Source organism: Telopea speciosissima, chromosome 3, assembly GCF_018873765.1.
Source record: "Telopea speciosissima isolate NSW1024214 ecotype Mountain lineage chromosome 3, Tspe_v1, whole genome shotgun sequence".
In the NCBI taxonomy this organism is placed as follows: Eukaryota; Viridiplantae; Streptophyta; class Magnoliopsida; order Proteales; family Proteaceae; genus Telopea; species Telopea speciosissima.
The window spans coordinates 9,141,868-9,158,852 of record NC_057918.1 but is presented as its reverse complement, the minus strand read 5'-3'; the positions used below and the strand labels follow the sequence as shown (position 1 = coordinate 9,158,852).

Below are 16,985 nucleotides of genomic sequence, written 5' to 3'. Positions count from 1 at the left end.
AAAGAAGAAAAACATGTAAGCCCATGGATACACTTCGGTGTTTCCTTTGCCATGTAGCATGGTAATTGTTATTTACAAACGATCTCAATTGTCTTATGTATAGCATTTTCGTGTGTACTCTATTTTAATATCTAAAAGTAGTTTTAAAGGGCAAATGATAAATGACCCAGTTTCTCTCTAATCTCCACCCACAATTATGAAAGAAATTCTTAATCGATGGGTGTTGATGGTTGGAATGGACCCCAGGAATAGTAATGGCATTTTGAAATCCGTAAAATACGAAAAAACTAAGGGAATAAAAACATAGGAGTGCCTAGATTCTCTTCACCCAGAAAAACTTTCCTCGTTGATAAAATATCTTTGGAAACATGTATTGTCAATAAAAAAAGCATCACTTGTCTTACCTAAAATATTTAAATCGCCAATTTTCCTATGTATACAATATAAATCATGCAAACCTTCTTCTATTGTTAACTATGTCAACTATAAAAGCATTAAAAAGGGTGGAGGGGAAGAAGTAAAACTAGTTTATTGAGCATGCTCGGTTTAATGTTTGAACTTCAATTCTAAGCACATTAAATTAACTATGTCAAGTGTTTTCTCATGCTTCTAATTTGTTATGCACCATTATATAGTTTACTTTAGACAAGCATTGATATTTATATTTATATACATTTTTATTTTTTTTTGATTGTTTATAACAAATATGTTTTATTTTGAAATTGAATCTTCTTCAAATTTTCCTTTTATTTTAAATTCTCCCCATCCCCCTCCCAACATAGTTTATTAAGCATGCTCATTTTAATGTTTGACCTTCAACTCTAAGCACATTAAATTAACTATGTCAAGTGTTTTCTCATGCTTCTAAAATTCTAATATGGTACACTCCATTTTATAGTTTACTTTAGACAACCATCGATTTGTATATTTATATACATCTTTATCAAACTTATTATTTTGATTGTTTATAACATAGATATTTTATTCTTAAATTGAATCTAACCCATGGTTGCAATACAATAATTGTTTGTTTTGAATATTATGTAACTAATTTTTATAATTATTAAATACTTAAATAAATAAATATGATTATACTTATTATAAATGTTTTATGCACTCTATAGTCAAGTGAGCATTAATTTCTTCATGAATGATATTTTCCATAAATTGATCCTATTTAGTTTTTCAAGACTTTGATTCTCACTAATTAGTCGACTTTTATACTCATTGACGATGAAATTAAGTACATTCTTATAGTTGAATGTGGTATTAGAAACCAGTGCTCTCAAAGTAGACATAAATTCATCGAGGTTCTAATAGTTTTATCGTATTTACAAAATTTTGCACATGTTATATTATTCGAGTAGAATACTAAAATGGCAATTATGTTTTAAAACTTGCCAAATATACCACCTGTACTAATGTACCTCGTGTCTTTGAACGCTATACGAATTTGCCATCTTTTTAATATATAATTTTATCTGTTTTCATTAAAATATATATATATATATATGTCTTAAAACTTCATAGCTAAAAAGACATGAATGCTATTTACCCCCAACAAACATACTTGAAGTATAGTTAATCAAAGTAGGAGGCCAATTGGACAATGTCTTGAATGATTGGGGATGCCTCTAGTGGTATAGGTTTGTTGTGATAATTGATATACACAATAACCTCTCTACTATCCGACTCCACTTAAATATGTGATATGACTTCATGATGTGCATTAATAAGGCATGAGTGGATAGGTAAGGTCTCACTAGCAAGAACACCTAAAAAGATCGTTGAGTCTGGGCTCTAAGATGGTCACGAGCATTAATGACATCTAATCCTCCCTATATTATTATTTCGGTGACTTACATGACTTGATGAAATTGTTATAGGTTTGCTGTGATAATTGATATACACAAGAACCTCTCTACTATTCGACTCCACTTAAATATGTGATATGACTTCATGATGTGCATTAATAAGGCATGAGTGGATAGGTAAGGTTTCACCAACAAGAACACCTAAAAAGATCGTTGAGTTTGTGTCACACCCCCATCCCCGAACCACGGGAAATGCAACCGGAGCATACAACTACGCTCTCCAACCACCGAATCACCGATGCAGACTCCAAGACTAACTCATTCACAACGACGGATAATAGGTAAAAAGGAAAGGATTAATATTAATAACATCGAGTTAGCGTAGCTTTAGTGATAGCATATAAAATATTATCTATTCAAGTTTACCCCTTCAAGTACAATTCGTTCTAATCGGACTTATGTATTACCTACTATATAAATAATACATCTATCATGAAAGGAATCAAAAGAATACACCTATAATTCAAAATGAATAATCAAGTGCATCAAAAGATGGCCACCGCCATAAGTCACCGTCCCGCCAAGGAACACATATCGCAAGAAACACTGTCCATGCTCCACGATCTACGGAGCCCACCAATCAACGTAACCACCTCGGGAGTCTCGCACTCGTGCCACTCGCTCGAATGTACCGCATCAACTAAAAATATGTTTTCTCGAGGAGTGAGCTCCAATCGAGCCCAATGAGTGGCTAAGCCACACAAACATACACAATAATAATAATGAATGGGGTTGATCGCAAACCATACATGATGGACTGATACCAAGGTGTCCCATACCACCAAGGTAGACCGTACATCACATACAATTTACAATCATGCTACATGAATGAATGATGATGTATAGTTTTATTGTTATCCACCTAACACACAACTAAGTCGTATAGTACTATAGCAACACCTTAGGTAGCATCCTCGACATCGGTACCATAAACGGATGGTATACGGCGATGACAAACCCGAGTCGCTGCTGAAGCTCTGCTGTGCACGGTCTCCACCAAGAGATATACGCAAACCCCCAAGTCAAATCCCGTCCCGGCGTTCGGCCCAAAATACGGTTGGCGCCCGAACTTCCCGGTGGGTATACCCGAATAACTGGCGGAACCCACGATTTGACCGACACCTAACTCCTGTCGGTAAGGGTCATAGTAGTGGGTAAACATTTATCCTAGCCAAGATTCACCTATTGTATGAGTGAGGTACGCATGTGCATAAGCCGAGGCCGAGTCCATAGATACCGAAATACTGGGCCACCGGCTATCCTCTCGCCCTCTAGCCCATAAGCGTATACAAGTACGAGATGTGAATACCGAAGGTAGTCGGTTGGCCACCATCCCGTTTCCACCTAATGCAATGGACAATTCTAATGCAATTTCAAGTACGGTAATCTCAAGCCCAAGACCCACCTAAGACTTGGATCCCGCTCCGAAGCCCTAGATCTACATGCCATGAGTGAGTCCATATTATGGAATCCCGTGTCCAAGACCAACCTAAGACCCGAGTCCCATAACTAAATCCAACACCATTCGCACCATAGTGCAAAAATAAATAATATCGCAAGACAAGAATGTAAAGTCCTATCAACATCTAAACATTTATATCGCCCTATATCTTACTAATAATTAAATATTATAGCACACATGCATGAATGACATTCGCAAGACACGACACACAAACATTCCATAAATTAAGACGTTTGCTTAACTCACTCACCGATTCTCGCCAATCGCCGACGGAGCTCTTCAAATCGGCGTCGATGCCAGAGTACACCGCCCCACGTACTAATACGCCCGAGCCGGGTCGTCAACCTAAAGAGAGTGTACAACGTGGGAGAGATTAGTGCCTTAGGGCTAGAAGAGTTGGGCCCCATAAGTTATCAAACAAGGCTAAAATAGGGCCGGACATACAAAGAAGGCTATATCATGTGCCTGTCCATGTGCTCGTCCATGTGCCTCGTCCCCTCTCCTGACTTTCCCACCGGCAGATCTAGGTTCTCGTGGACTGCACTTGCATGTGCCTGTCCATGTGACTGCCCCTCTCGACCTCCCACCGCAGATCTTTCTCGGGACCGGCACTTGCATGTGCCTGTCCATGTGCCTGTCCCTCTCAGACTTCCCACCGGCAGATCTAGTTTCTCGTGGACCTGCACTTGGATGTGCCTCGTCCACGTGCGCCTTGTTGCTCATGCCATTCCGAGAATGGTTTTGCAGCCCCAAAGTCTTGGGCTAAAATGGGGTATTCTTTGGGTTTTTTAGGGGTCTCTTTGGCCATGAGAACAACTCCAACCAAGGTGCCATAGCACACACCCAACATGGGTTTGTAAACCCCATGATCGATTAGGTTTTCCTCCATTAAAATACATATGGAAAGAAAACTCATGGGTTTGGGTATTGGGGTTTTGAAAGGGTCTTTAATCAATGTTATTTAACACCCCTCAAACCCACACATCTACGGTCTTCCATGAGGGTTGGTAAAACCCATAAATGGAGGTAAATCCCCAACTTAGGGTTCATAAATGGAGAAGGGTGAATGGGTTTAAGGTAGGGTTAGGTGCTTCATAGTTAAACATCAAGGATTTGCCATTAATGGCTCTTCTAATTGAGTAGATGGAGCACTCAAGGTGTGCTCAACCAATTCAAACCCTAGGTAATAGAATTAGGGAAAGAGAGATGGAGAGAGAGAGAGAGAGAGAGAGAGAGAGAGAAAGAGACTCACCAAGGGTTGATGATGATAGCTTGTGCTCCACCATACTTCTCCCTTCTCCTTCCTTCTTCCTCTTCTTCTTTCTTCTTCTTTCTTCTTCTTCTTTCTTTTTCTCTTTCTTCTTCTTTCTTTTTCTCCTCTCCTCTCCACGATTTAGGATTGAAATGTGAGGTGAATAGTAGTTTTGGGTCTTTAATAACCCATCTAGGCATTAGGTCTTGTTTGGTTAGTCTCAAGTCCTTAGGTCCATTTGTTTAGGAGCTTGTTTGGTTAGGTATAAGCCCAAGGTCTAGTTTAAGTCATTGGGCCATTGATCCACTTGGGCCCATGGCCCATGGCCCATGTCCTAAGTTCTAGTTATAATTAGAAAGAGACTAAGCTCCTAAGCCCAAGCCCATTCTAGTTCTTATGCTTATTAATGGTCATGCATAGGCATGAATTATTCTGGATAGTGACTTACTCCCAATCATCGCTAAGTGGATAAGGGCGATTCAGGTCGGGCCCCACGGATCCCTATCATAAGGGAATTCCAAGAATATGCTTTCGTGGACGATTTTCCCCTTTCTCGACGGTGGATCTTTCCTCGAGGACTTCCCTGCTTCGCGGCCGACAATCTCGTGTGATGGCTTGAGTATTATGACCCACAGTTCACGAGCGTACTCCACTCTTGGTTCTACACAAAAGGTTTAAACCAGACCGGTGGTCAGATCGCGTTTCAAACCGGGTTTTGGGCACGGATTTAACAGTTTGGGCTCCAAGATGGTCACGAGCATCAATGACATCTAATCCCCCCTATATTATTCTTTCGGTGACTTACATGATTGGATGAAATTGTTTGGTGGTGGACGCCATCTCCTATTAGTTTGCTGATTTTTAATGAGAGATGGAGAGGGATTGTCATAAAGAGACCACTCAATGCCTCGAATACTAAAAAAAGTCCATTTACAAGTATAAAGATAACTTCCGAAGCATACGAAAAATTGAATATATATAAACTCTAAAAAGGGTCCAAAATTCATAAGTAAATAGATAGCTTTTCAAGCATACAAATAATTAAACATACGCACGTAAACATACAAATAATGAAATAATCAAACATCAATTATTAAGTACACAAACACTCAAATAAGTCACTAATCCTAATAACTATTAAGTATGAAATAACTCTAAATAAGTAAAGGGAGAGGGTTCTATACTTCTATGAGCAAACGGCATATGGAGCACATCAATTAAGTGCGATTAACCGACATAGTACATAGGAGGGCAATAACGTCATTTAATATGGGGAAGAGGGAAATACACACAACTGTGTTAACATACCCTGAGTAAAACATCTAAGAGAACCTTTTTCCTAAGGGTGTCAATTTAGAATTGAAACTATCATTTTAAACCAAACCAAACCAAAGCAGAGAAAAAACGATTCGGTTGGGTTTGGAAAAGTGGACATTTCATGTGGTTTGGTTTAGATTAAAAACATCGGTTTCAAATCAAACCAAATAAATCGAACCAAACCAAACATAGACCTTGTAATCATGTGTCTTTATTGATTTATGTGAAATTATATACCTAATAAGAGTTTTTTTATTGATTTGTGTAAAAAAGGTTTAAAGGTACTTTATTTGACATCGTGAGATTGTATATTCACGAGATTGTAATTTTCTTTTAAACTTTATTTGTTTCAACATATTTTTTTCATTTTAACTAAATTTGCACTGAATTACCGAGATTGTGTACAAAACAGATGAAACCAAAAATTTTTGTTTTGAGGTGGTGAAAATTATTCGGTTTTGGTATGTACATAATGTATCCTAAACCGAGCTGAACTGATTGAAACCCTTATCCTTTGAGACCTAATGATTCCGGTTCATTACTAGGCACCGGTTCCGGTTCTGATCCGAAATTCGCCCCTTACCGGCTTACCCAATAGGGCTACGACCCAGGTGCGCATGTCTTCCCAACCGTGCGAGCCCAAATCTGTACGAATGTCATATGATATCCAAACGGTGATCGAGTCACAGAGATCACTCCCGCCACGAGCAATTGCGAAAGGCGAAAAAAACTTTTCTCCTTCTCATCCCGAGCGCTCTCTCTGTGTAATGTTGCTTCCTCTTTATCACCACCACCTTTCATTTTCTTCAAGAACCCTAGATTCATTCCCACTGTTCTTACCTTCACCTTCTCTTAAATCTGTATTATTCCAAAACACTAAACCTCACAAATGCATAATTCGAAGCTCTTCAGTCGATGCCGAAACCCTAAGTAAGTCTGCATTCGAAAGAATTGCAGAAAAGCTCCGTAGTCTCGGTTACTTGGAGGAGGATTCAAAAGAAAGCGAACGGCCCAATAACGTCCATGGCTCCGCAGGTGAGATATTCATACCTTTACCTCACCAACTGTCCAAATACAGAGTCGGTCACACGCTCGATTCGAGCTGGAGCACTCCAGAGAACTCAGTTCCGGAGCCGGGGTCAGGAGCGGCATTATCGAGATTTCGTAAGTTTAAGAGTAAGGTACAGAAGCAAAAGAAGTCAGCTAAGGAAGAGGAGAGAGAACCTACGTTGGCAGAACTTACGATTCCAGGCCGTGAATTGAGGAGGCTTAGGACTCTTGGGATTGCTTTGAAGAAGAGGTTGAAGGTTGGGAAGGCGGGAATCACAGAGGGCATTGTTAATGGAATTCATGAGCGATGGAGGCGGTCTGAGCTTGTGAAGATCAACTGCGAGGATATATGCAAGATGAACATGAAGAGAACTCATGAAATCCTGGAGGTTAGGTTCCTATTCTAGATTTTTAATATATTCTTGCATTTATATTAGGTTGCAAGTCACTTAGACCATTTCTTTGGTAAAGGATAACCTGAAGTCCAGTTGCTAAGCAGTTCCTGTTACAGTCGCTGCAGTTTGGTTGTTAATTATAGATGAGGATCAGTGAAATATACCCATGCTTACCTCTTCCAAATGGTTAAGTAAAAGAATTCATGGTCCTCTTTGAAATGCATATTAGCTCGGTTTTTGTCCAACTTGGAAATGTTCAAACTTCTATCGCATGGACACAGTTTAGGAAGAGGTGGGTTAAACTGGCTCTAAACTAGTTTTTTCTTAATCTGCTCAGAGAAAAACAGGAGGGATGGTTATATGGAGGTCTGGAGGTACCATCATCTTATATAGAGGGGCTGATTATAAATATCCTTACTTCATATCCGATACTAATTTAACAAGTGAAACTCCTCAAAATGGGGTGTCTTCAGACTCGAGCTTGAATTCTGATATTGATGGTGGGAAACCTACTAGATCATTTTGCACCCTTGGTGCAAACTCTTGTCGACCAGGTCCTTCTAATAGGATTTGTCCCTCACCGTTGATACATGGAGTTGGTTCTCCAGATAAAGTACGATTCCAACTGCCAGGTGAGATGAAACTTGCAGAAGAAGCTGACCGCCTATTGGATGGGCTAGGTCCACGTTTTACTGATTGGTGGGGATATGATCCAATGCCTGTGGATGCTGATCTTTTACCAGGGATTGTTCCTGGATACCGGAGACCGCCCCGTCTTCTCCCCTATGGGATAAAGCCTAAATTAACAAATGATGAAATGACCATTCTAAAGAGACTCAGTCGGCCCTTGCTGTGCCATTTTGCAGCAGGTAAGAATAAACTCATTTGCTTAATTTATCACAATTTCCATTTGTCTGATTGCACTACTAATTGCATCCTCTGTTTCTTAGGGAGAGATAGGAATCTGCAAGGATTGGCCGAGTCCATGGTTAAGCTATGGGAAAAGTGCGAGATTGCAAAGATTGGAATTAAGAGAGGAGTCCAGAATATTAACAGTGAAATGATGGCCGAAGAGTTAAAGGTTGGTAATATCAATGATCTTTCATTCTTAAAATTAGGATGGATACTGCTGTTTCTTCGTTGGCAATTATGTGTTTCCTAACACCTTTCTTATGTTATTATTAGTCAATTGTTTTATGTATCCTTGGCTCTCTTTACTATTATGTGGTATGTCAAGGCTTTGCACTAGAATCCTTGTGAAGGATGTAAGGAAAACGCAGGCAGATGGAGCGCTAAGTAAGAGAAAATTATCAAGTGCCTCTTCTTAGCAGTCAAAATCCACGTTTCTGGGGACCATTTTCTGTGACGATATATGTCCACGCAAGCAATGTTTGGAAGATAATAAGAAAATTTATTTAATTTCCGATAGTAAGTTACCCTCTGAGACAGGTCGGCAAAAATGTAGAAAGCCATAAAGGGTGGCCTGTGGTGTGACGGTTATGCACGAAAGCATTCTCTTGCCTCAACCCCTTTTGAAAGAATGAGCACAGAAGTTAAAAAATGATTGTTTGTTCTTTCACATGGAAATTTGTTGTGGATTTTGAAAACTCTCCTTCCTTTTGAGTACTTTTCTCTATACTTTCTGGTTCTTCTTGTTTAAATCAAGTAACAGTTGGTCTTTCTGTTGAATGAAAGAATAGCTATTTTCTGTTGGGTAAAATAATTGCGACCTGTGGCTAAAAGTGCATTACTGCTCTAACACTATGATAGAGAAGTATGCTTATAAATGAGAAGGCTTTTGAAGGAAGAGGGGGACTAAGAACCTTATTTAGTGTGCAAGTGTGCAAATATTTTTTGCTTGATGTTAATCTTTATATACCCAAGGATTAACAATTCTCCTCTCCCATTAATTAACCAAATAGCTTCCCCTAATAAGTTGCGTGTCTCTTAAGATTTCCATCATCTTTTAAACAAGGGAAAATTATACCCCCTCCCCTCTGTTTTAAAAAATTACACTCGTACCCCCTAAGGCTGACGGTATTAGTCAGGTATTAGTTGTAGCATGTAAAAGACCATTTTGCCCTCAACCCTTTCCATGCAACATCTTCCTCAATTCGCCATCCTCAACCCTTTCCTTGCAACCCCGCCCCCGCCCCCACCCCCTTCCCTGCAACTCCGCCCTTCCCCTGCTGCCGGCGCAACCCACTCGACCTTTTAACTATTATTAAAGACGATTTCAATCAGCAACATGATAAAGGTTGGCATCGGGCTGAACAGAGTCAGTCCTACTGGTAAACATATCCTATTGTTAGGCCACTTGTGAATTAGCAAGAGATCAATCTTGGCAAACTAATGTGTTTGGTGATTGAAAGCCACAGGGATATATTCTTTTGAGAGCGTCTTTGCTTGTTGGGCTAATTGTTTCTCCAGAAACAAGACTTGCAAATATTCGAATTTCCTAAAGACTGTTAGACCCACCTAATGTAATGAACTAAAACATGAGCAGCTAGATATGATAGGAAACTATGTGAAAGAAAGAAAGGGAAGGTTCACATGAATTGGAGATCAGTTTGGACATTTGCTTATGGAAGGACCAGCCAAACTCTGAACTGTTCACATATATAAGTACTGGTTCCATGAAGACTGCCCAAGATATACACAAACTCTGAGGACATGTAGAACAGAACAGATTTTTTCAGCTTTTGGGGTTATGTCACATCCAAGTTTGGCCAACTCATGAATTGTTAACTTTCTGGTTTAACAAGATTTCTTCTCACACTGGCTAATTGCGTTTTGAATCTGTAAGAAAAAAGAAAAGGAGTCTTACTGTCTCTGGAATTTGTGTCTTTTGAAGAAGGTGGAGGAGCTGACCCATCTTGAAAGAAGGCATCTATGCTGGACATCAAATTACAACTGGGTCGAAAAACACCTGCAGCTTTACTTCCACTGCAACAATCCGGAATCTGAGCAAGAGCTCCTATTAGGCTTCAATTACAATCACCATGAGAAATGTCAGGAGTGCACTGCACTAGCCCATATATCCTCTGAAATGTCGTAATGTTTTCTTTTCCAGTAGCAAACATGTTGGTCGAAGAAGGTGACGAAGCCTGTGACACAAGGTTGTTCATCAGAACACCTAATATCTGACTGAACTGCCTAGAATCAGTAACATTTTCAGGCTCCCAATGATCAACTTGTGGAGATTCTTCGAGATGGGAGAAAATGTCACTGGTAGAGTACCATAACATACATTTATCATACCAATATGATCAATTCCTCCTCGATTGGGCAAGCTTGCTTGATCTCTTTAGATGCTGTACTGATGCAACTCTGGCATACGCCGGGTGTAACATTGCCTCTGCAAAGGAAGAGGCCATAAACCGTATCTGGATTCTGCCCAGTGGTGGTATTATAGAATTCATTCTTCAATGAAGCAAGAGTATAGTGAAGAGAGGAGAAGATTGATAGTGAAATTAAACGGGCTATTAGTAGTGTAATTATTGCCTAAACAGAAGTTGTAAACCAAGGTGGGTTGAGCTGTGCTGATATCCAAATATATGAGGATTGAAGATGCATAGAAGAGCAATTTGCAGTTGAAAGAATGCATAATGGTTATGCTTTCATATGTCAACTAACCTCCAGAAGTGTCAACCAGGGGAAAGAAATCTTCCATCACGATCAATCCCTATCATTTCGTTTTATATAATCGCAGGATGATCCCTTGTCACCTGCGTCTCTGACTTTGTATCAATCTGCTTGCTTACAGCATAAAAAATTCGCAAGAAAATTTTGAAAGTTAATAAAATCATAAACTATATTGTGAAAGAAAGGGAAGTAGAGTGAGAAAAGGACTCTTGCAGGGGCAGACTTCAAAAGTTGCAGATATTTAATCCATATCCTGTTGATTGGCCAAGAGAGAGAGAGAGAACATGAGTGGGGACAGGGAGATGAGTTGCGCCAGCAGCATGGGTAGGGGTGAGGAGATGGGTTGCGCCGCTAGCAGGGTGGGGGTGAAGTTGCAGGAAAGGGGATGAAGTTCAGCAGTTCCTGGGGGGCCATCGATTCCAGCGGCGCTGCCTAATTGTCATGGAGATAGGGTGGGATTGCAGAGGGGTGGGGTGGGTGGGGTTGCAGAAAGAAGAAAGGGTATTCTGGGCATTAAATGAATTAGCCTGTACTGACGTCACCACTTAACAGAGACACACTAATGGACTGGGGGGCTGTTTGTAACACATTTTAAACTGTAGGGGAGGTTCGTGTAATTTTTGAAAACACAGGGAAGGGGTTGTAATTTTCCCTTTAAACAAATAGAGTATTTTCATTTCAACAAACCATGACTAATCTAGGAAATTGATGCTTATTGTTCAATTATTTGATATTTTGTCATTTGGAAGTCTTTAATCATTTGGGAAAAACATTTTAAACTCGTCTATTTATGAATAATTCCTTCTCAGGCATCTAATCATCTTGAAATGCATTTCACAGCGACTAACTGGAGGAATGCTCCTCTCAAGGGATAGGGAATTTATTGTCTTTTACAGAGGAAAGGATTTTTTGCCAGTGGCAGTTTCTTCTGCACTAAATGAGAGGAGGAAGCATGGAATAGACAAAGAGATGATGGATGGTAGTTCATCAATTGATTCTGTGTCTGAACCTGTTGTAAAGAATTCAGAGTCTGTTTCTGTAGATGAAATTATAGAAACAAATGACAGAAGGGAAAGGGAAGCTCTCTCTAAAAATTGCAAAGTGAGGCCAACAAAATCAGCTACTGAACTCATTAACACCAAGCTGTCTGTGGTACTTATCTCTTAAGATGCTATGCTACTCCATGTTCTTATTTCCTAGTAAACCTACATTAATATCATTTTTCTGACTATGTGTATCTCTCATAAAGGCATTAGAGAAGAAGGCCAAGGTGGAGAAGCTTCAAGAAGACCTAGAGAAAGCAGTTGAGCACCAGAAACCAGAAGTAGATAAGGAAGGTATCACTGAAGAAGAAAGATACATGCTAAATAAGGTTGGCCTGAGAATGAAGCCTTTTGTACTGTTGGGTGAGTTATGTGATCTGTTGAAGTATTGTTGAACTTAAAGCAGCTGGGTTAGTTCATCATTCATCGAATGACAACATGACATTGGTTGAATCTCCCTCAACAAATGCCCTAAGTATCCTTTCCTCTCCAACATTCCAAGGCTTTTATTTAAGACCAATAATTTTTCTTTAGTTGAGTCTGCCTCACCTATAGGATCTGAAAAGATCCCATCAGCTGGACTATTGACCTTCCTCATTATGCGACCAATATATGAATGATCTGATACAAGTAACAAGTCAATATCTCATAATTAAAACATCAAGAATGCTGTGCCATTGGGATTGTGGGCCTGATGATCTGATTGATGTGTTTGCATTGAGTTAGTCTTTAGCTGATCGGATTCCTTTAGATAGTGCCACATCTTGCACAAGCATATCTTTCTGGATTTAAAGTGACATGGTGTTATATTTTTTGTTTTCTTCCTCTGGAATTACTGTCATTTGCATATGAATTAAGATGCCTTGATTGGTCCATAATCTGTCTTGGATTCCAAATTATGGTACTCACATATTGTATCGCTTTAAAATCAGGGAGGAACAATGTCATTACAGGTGTTGCAAAAGCAATAAAGAGACATTTTCGAAAGAACTGCCTTGCTATTGTGAACATCAAAGGCAGAGCTAAGGGAACTTCAGTCCAAGACGTGGTCTTGAAGCTGCAGGTCTGTGCCCACGTCAAGTGCCTCTCAGGTGTCCTCATCCACTTCAAAGGAAATATTTGAACTCTTTCTTTTTTGTTTTTCACAGCAAGCAACTGGTGCAGTTTGTGTCTCGCAGCATCCCAGCAAGGTGATACTGTACCGGGGTTGGGATGATGGGGAAGAGCCTGGTGATGATATGAAGGATACAGGCAAAGACAGGACTGCAGAGGTGGTTCCTTCCCAACTCATGGCAGCCATTAGACGTGAATGCAGTTTGCAGAGTAGCCAAGAAGGAGAGTAACCCTGTAGGGGGGATGGTATGTTTTTGGAATGGTATGCAATTACTCACACCTGTTAAGTTCCTGATTCTCAAGTGGAGGTTCCAAATTTACCAAGCCCACAAAACCTCTTTCACCAGATGACACTGCTTCAGCAGTAACTAAGTTTGCAGTTGGGTAAAAACTGAGTTGGGCTCTGGACCATTGCCTTTTCAACATCAACTATGTAGGAGGAGGCCTGCTGTGATCCCTTGCCTCCATGCCATTGCACTACTTAGGATACATTGCAGCATCTCTGTATGATGTCTAGCAGCTTTGGAGCTTCATGTATCTTACAATTATTGTCCAATATTGTGGTAGCTAGCCTGTGAGCGAGCCTTTGGTGCAACGGTTAAGTTGCGCTGTTGCAACCTGTTGGTTGTGGGTTCGAAACTTGGAAACAGCCTCTCCCACCCATTCTACAACTGTGCTGAAAAAATTCCCATCCTCCGCGGATGGAGGGAAACTTGGTCTGATTGATTATTATAATGATCCAATCTGTCATTATGAACGTTGGTAATTGACAAAATCAAGGCAAACCCTAGGTTTTACATTGTTGTTCTATCCTCTGTTACACACAGTTCTAGTTCATGGTATTGGATCTGGTACCGGTTATGGTTGATACTGATACATATCGGGCAGTATCGATCTGAATCGACTGCAACTTAAAAAAAAAGCACCTTTTTGTTCAATACTAACGATATGTATTATGATACTAATAGCTAAAACACTGGTCAAATTTTTTCGGTGAGAGTAAGCGTATGGCTGAAATTGTTTTTTAGTCTTTTGAATTCTCTGAGATCTTTTTTTTTTGGGTAGAAGAATTCTCTGAGAACTTGTGTACTGTTATAAAGAAAGATGATGATCAGTGTTTTTTCTACAGAATGTAAATATGTAATCTTTTCTTCTTCTTTTTTAATAAATTATTTTAGAAAAAAAGATTGCTGCCTGGTTATGTGCAGCCTGCGCCCAGACACAGTGCCTCCCTAAAATGACCGCCTACCCCCTTACAAAATGAAAATCCCCTTCCCCATCCCCATATCCCCTTTTCAAACGGTTCTTATTATTAGTCTCTTCCTTAGTTCCTGTATCTTTAATGAAATGCAATAACACAACCACCACTAATTGATTAGTCTAGTCATTCAAACTGTATTACTTTTTTTCTACAAAAAAAAAAAAAAAAAAAAGCTGTATTACTTTTCACTCAATTCTACAATATTACATTCTTATTATTGAAGCAGACAATGGATGAATAAGTGTGTCGGTTGACCTCTCTCTCAAGTTTGTCCCCTCCATCATATGTACATACATGAAACATATATTACTTCCTTAATTCTTAAGCCTGTTCACATCATCCATGATTGCATCTCCAGAAATCTTTTGTCTCCATCGCCATCACCAGAGATGCGTTGGATCTAGCATTCCACTTCTCTGGATATACAAAGTTGTCTTTTAACTTCTCAGTCCATCACAATTATATGACCCATCATATACTTAGATTTCTCCTTAATTTTCAATCATTAAATCCATATTTCAGGGTTATTGATTCCGATTTAATAATTTTGCTAGGACTAGGGGTGTTAAAAAACAGACTGACCCGGTTGAATCGATCAAATAGATCCGTAGCCCAGTTGAACCCCCCCCCCTCCGACCAATGTGGCACTTCTGTAGTTACATTGTGAAGTTGAAAGACCATACAAGTTTAGGCTCCAAGGAGATCATGGGGTTGGGTTGTGATTTGAGAGTTGGATATGGATTTCATGACCATGGTTCTAACCAGACTGATACAGTAACAGTGAAACACCCAAAAAATGAGTTTTTTAGATCGAATAAGCCCGATCCGTATCCGTATCCATAACCATGTTCATGATGTTCCAGGTATTTGAATATGGTAGAGCATTCTATGTGGGGGAGCGTAGGGGTCACGTGTGCATAGCAGCCAACACGTGTTGACATCTTGGGGCAGGGTGGTCATTTTGCCCCTACTGTGTCTGGGAGTGGCCTGTGCACCCCTCACACAGAGAACATTTTTCCTTTGAATATATGGGTCATGGACCCGATCCATCCAATACAGTGGCATCTGTAACCAAAGTTAGGCAACTTGCTTTGGTACTAATTATTAACTACTAAAAGGTTAAAGCGTAAAAGAGTGTTTTTATCAACATTCAACGGTCACAGTTTAAACCACCAAACCAGTTGTGGTGAGAGACAAACTTTGTTAATTCCACTGGGGGTATTGAGGGGAGCTGACACCCACTTCTCATTGTAATGATGATCTCCAGATAACTTTGGAATGCAAACAAGTCACAGTAGGACCCCCACAACCAAACAAAGAATCTTTTGCCATATTAAGGAATATATAGAAGCCCCACTGCAGTAGCACCACCACCTCCCCATATGATTCCATCTTTCCTCTCTATGATATAAAGTTAAGTAGTGGTCCCTCATGTTTCCAAAACCATCAGATTAGCATTTAAAAGTTGGAATCGGCCTCTGAATGGGATTTAAATCAGATTGGAATTGGTTGTGTTAAGAGTTAAAAATGCATTAAAATAAACAAAAGAAAATTACACATATACAGAACACAATGATTTACGTGGTCCATCTAAGATGGTCTACATCCATGGTAGAGGAAAAAACCAGAGCTTCCACTATTCTGATGAAGAAGATTACAAACCCTCACACACCCTCACAAAGATGCAGCACATGGTCTTTCGCTCTTCTACTGAGGTTGAATATCACGTGATGGTTGTTGGCACCTGTGAGATCACTTGGATTTCAAATCTACGTACGAGAACCTGAGCTGTCCTCTTTTTTCAGACACAGACAGGAATAAATCAGTTGACACAATCCGATTTTTAAAACCTGGTATGGTGAGACCGATTCGAAGCAGCTTGAAACCAGATCAGGTTCAGCTGATTCGCTTGATTCGATTGGTTTTTTAAAACCTAGGTGGCAGGGTAGTGACATGGATCGAGATCCTCTGCTATTGCCTGCCCGTGCAGTAGGCGTGCAACGACTGCAGCCTCCACAGGCAAGGGCAAAATGACCACCCTACTCACTGTCCTAGCACCCTGCTCGGGTAGGGTGCACGTGGGGTCCACATCCTGCCTGTGTGAGGCTGCACGCCGGCCATGGCTAACTTAATTGCAGTTGGTGGGTGGGTGGGTGGAAACATGAAAGGTAGAAGCTTCACTCTTTGGGGGATGGAACAAAGAGACCAGAAAATATTGGGAGCTTTTGATCTTTGGGCCTTTGAGAGGTTGAAAAGGATTTAGATCTCTAAAAGAACTTACTTTAGAGTCTTAACTTTTTCCTTCCATTGCTTGGAGGATATCCCACTTATTTCAACCAAAGGATAAAGTGGAACTAAAAGCCGCTTCACTCAATTGATGTTAAACTTTCTCAGAGTCAAATATAAAGTCACCGATCAAGCATGGTTAAGTGGGTGTGATTATCTGAACTTAAAGGCAGACAACTAAGTCTTATTATATCATGTTTTATATTCAAAAACCAAAACCCTAACCCTAACCCTAAACTTTTCCAATACCCAATTTCTACCCTAACTAGGGAAAGCCCAAATACAAA

General features: G+C 40.0%; 1 protein-coding gene across 1 annotated transcript; it reads left to right on the top strand.

Moving 5' to 3' along the window:
* Positions 1 to 6,643: 6,643 nt before the first annotated feature.
* LOC122653706 (CRM-domain containing factor CFM2, chloroplastic-like) lies at positions 6,644 to 12,454 on the top strand. Its single transcript, XM_043847641.1, has 5 exons — positions 6,644 to 7,344; positions 7,688 to 8,219; positions 8,301 to 8,431; positions 11,836 to 12,147; positions 12,245 to 12,454. Exons 1-5 carry the CDS (start codon positions 6,673 to 6,675, stop codon positions 12,431 to 12,433), a joined length of 1,836 nt encoding a protein of 611 aa, XP_043703576.1. The 5' UTR covers positions 6,644 to 6,672; the 3' UTR covers positions 12,434 to 12,454.
* Positions 12,455 to 16,985: the final 4,531 nt, after the last annotated feature.

What these genes read in the sequence shown, in the direction of transcription:
- LOC122653706 (XM_043847641.1), top strand. Translation starts at nt 6,673, where the DNA reads ATGTTGCTTCCTCTTTATCACCACCACCTTTCATTTTCTTCAAGAACC. An exon ending in GAACTCATGAAATCCTGGAG is followed by an intron (nt 7,345 to 7,687) that starts GTTAGGTTCCTA and finishes TAATCTGCTCAG; the next exon opens with AGAAAAACAGGAGGGATGGT. An exon ending in GCTGTGCCATTTTGCAGCAG is followed by an intron (nt 8,220 to 8,300) that starts GTAAGAATAAAC and finishes TCTGTTTCTTAG; the next exon opens with GGAGAGATAGGAATCTGCAA.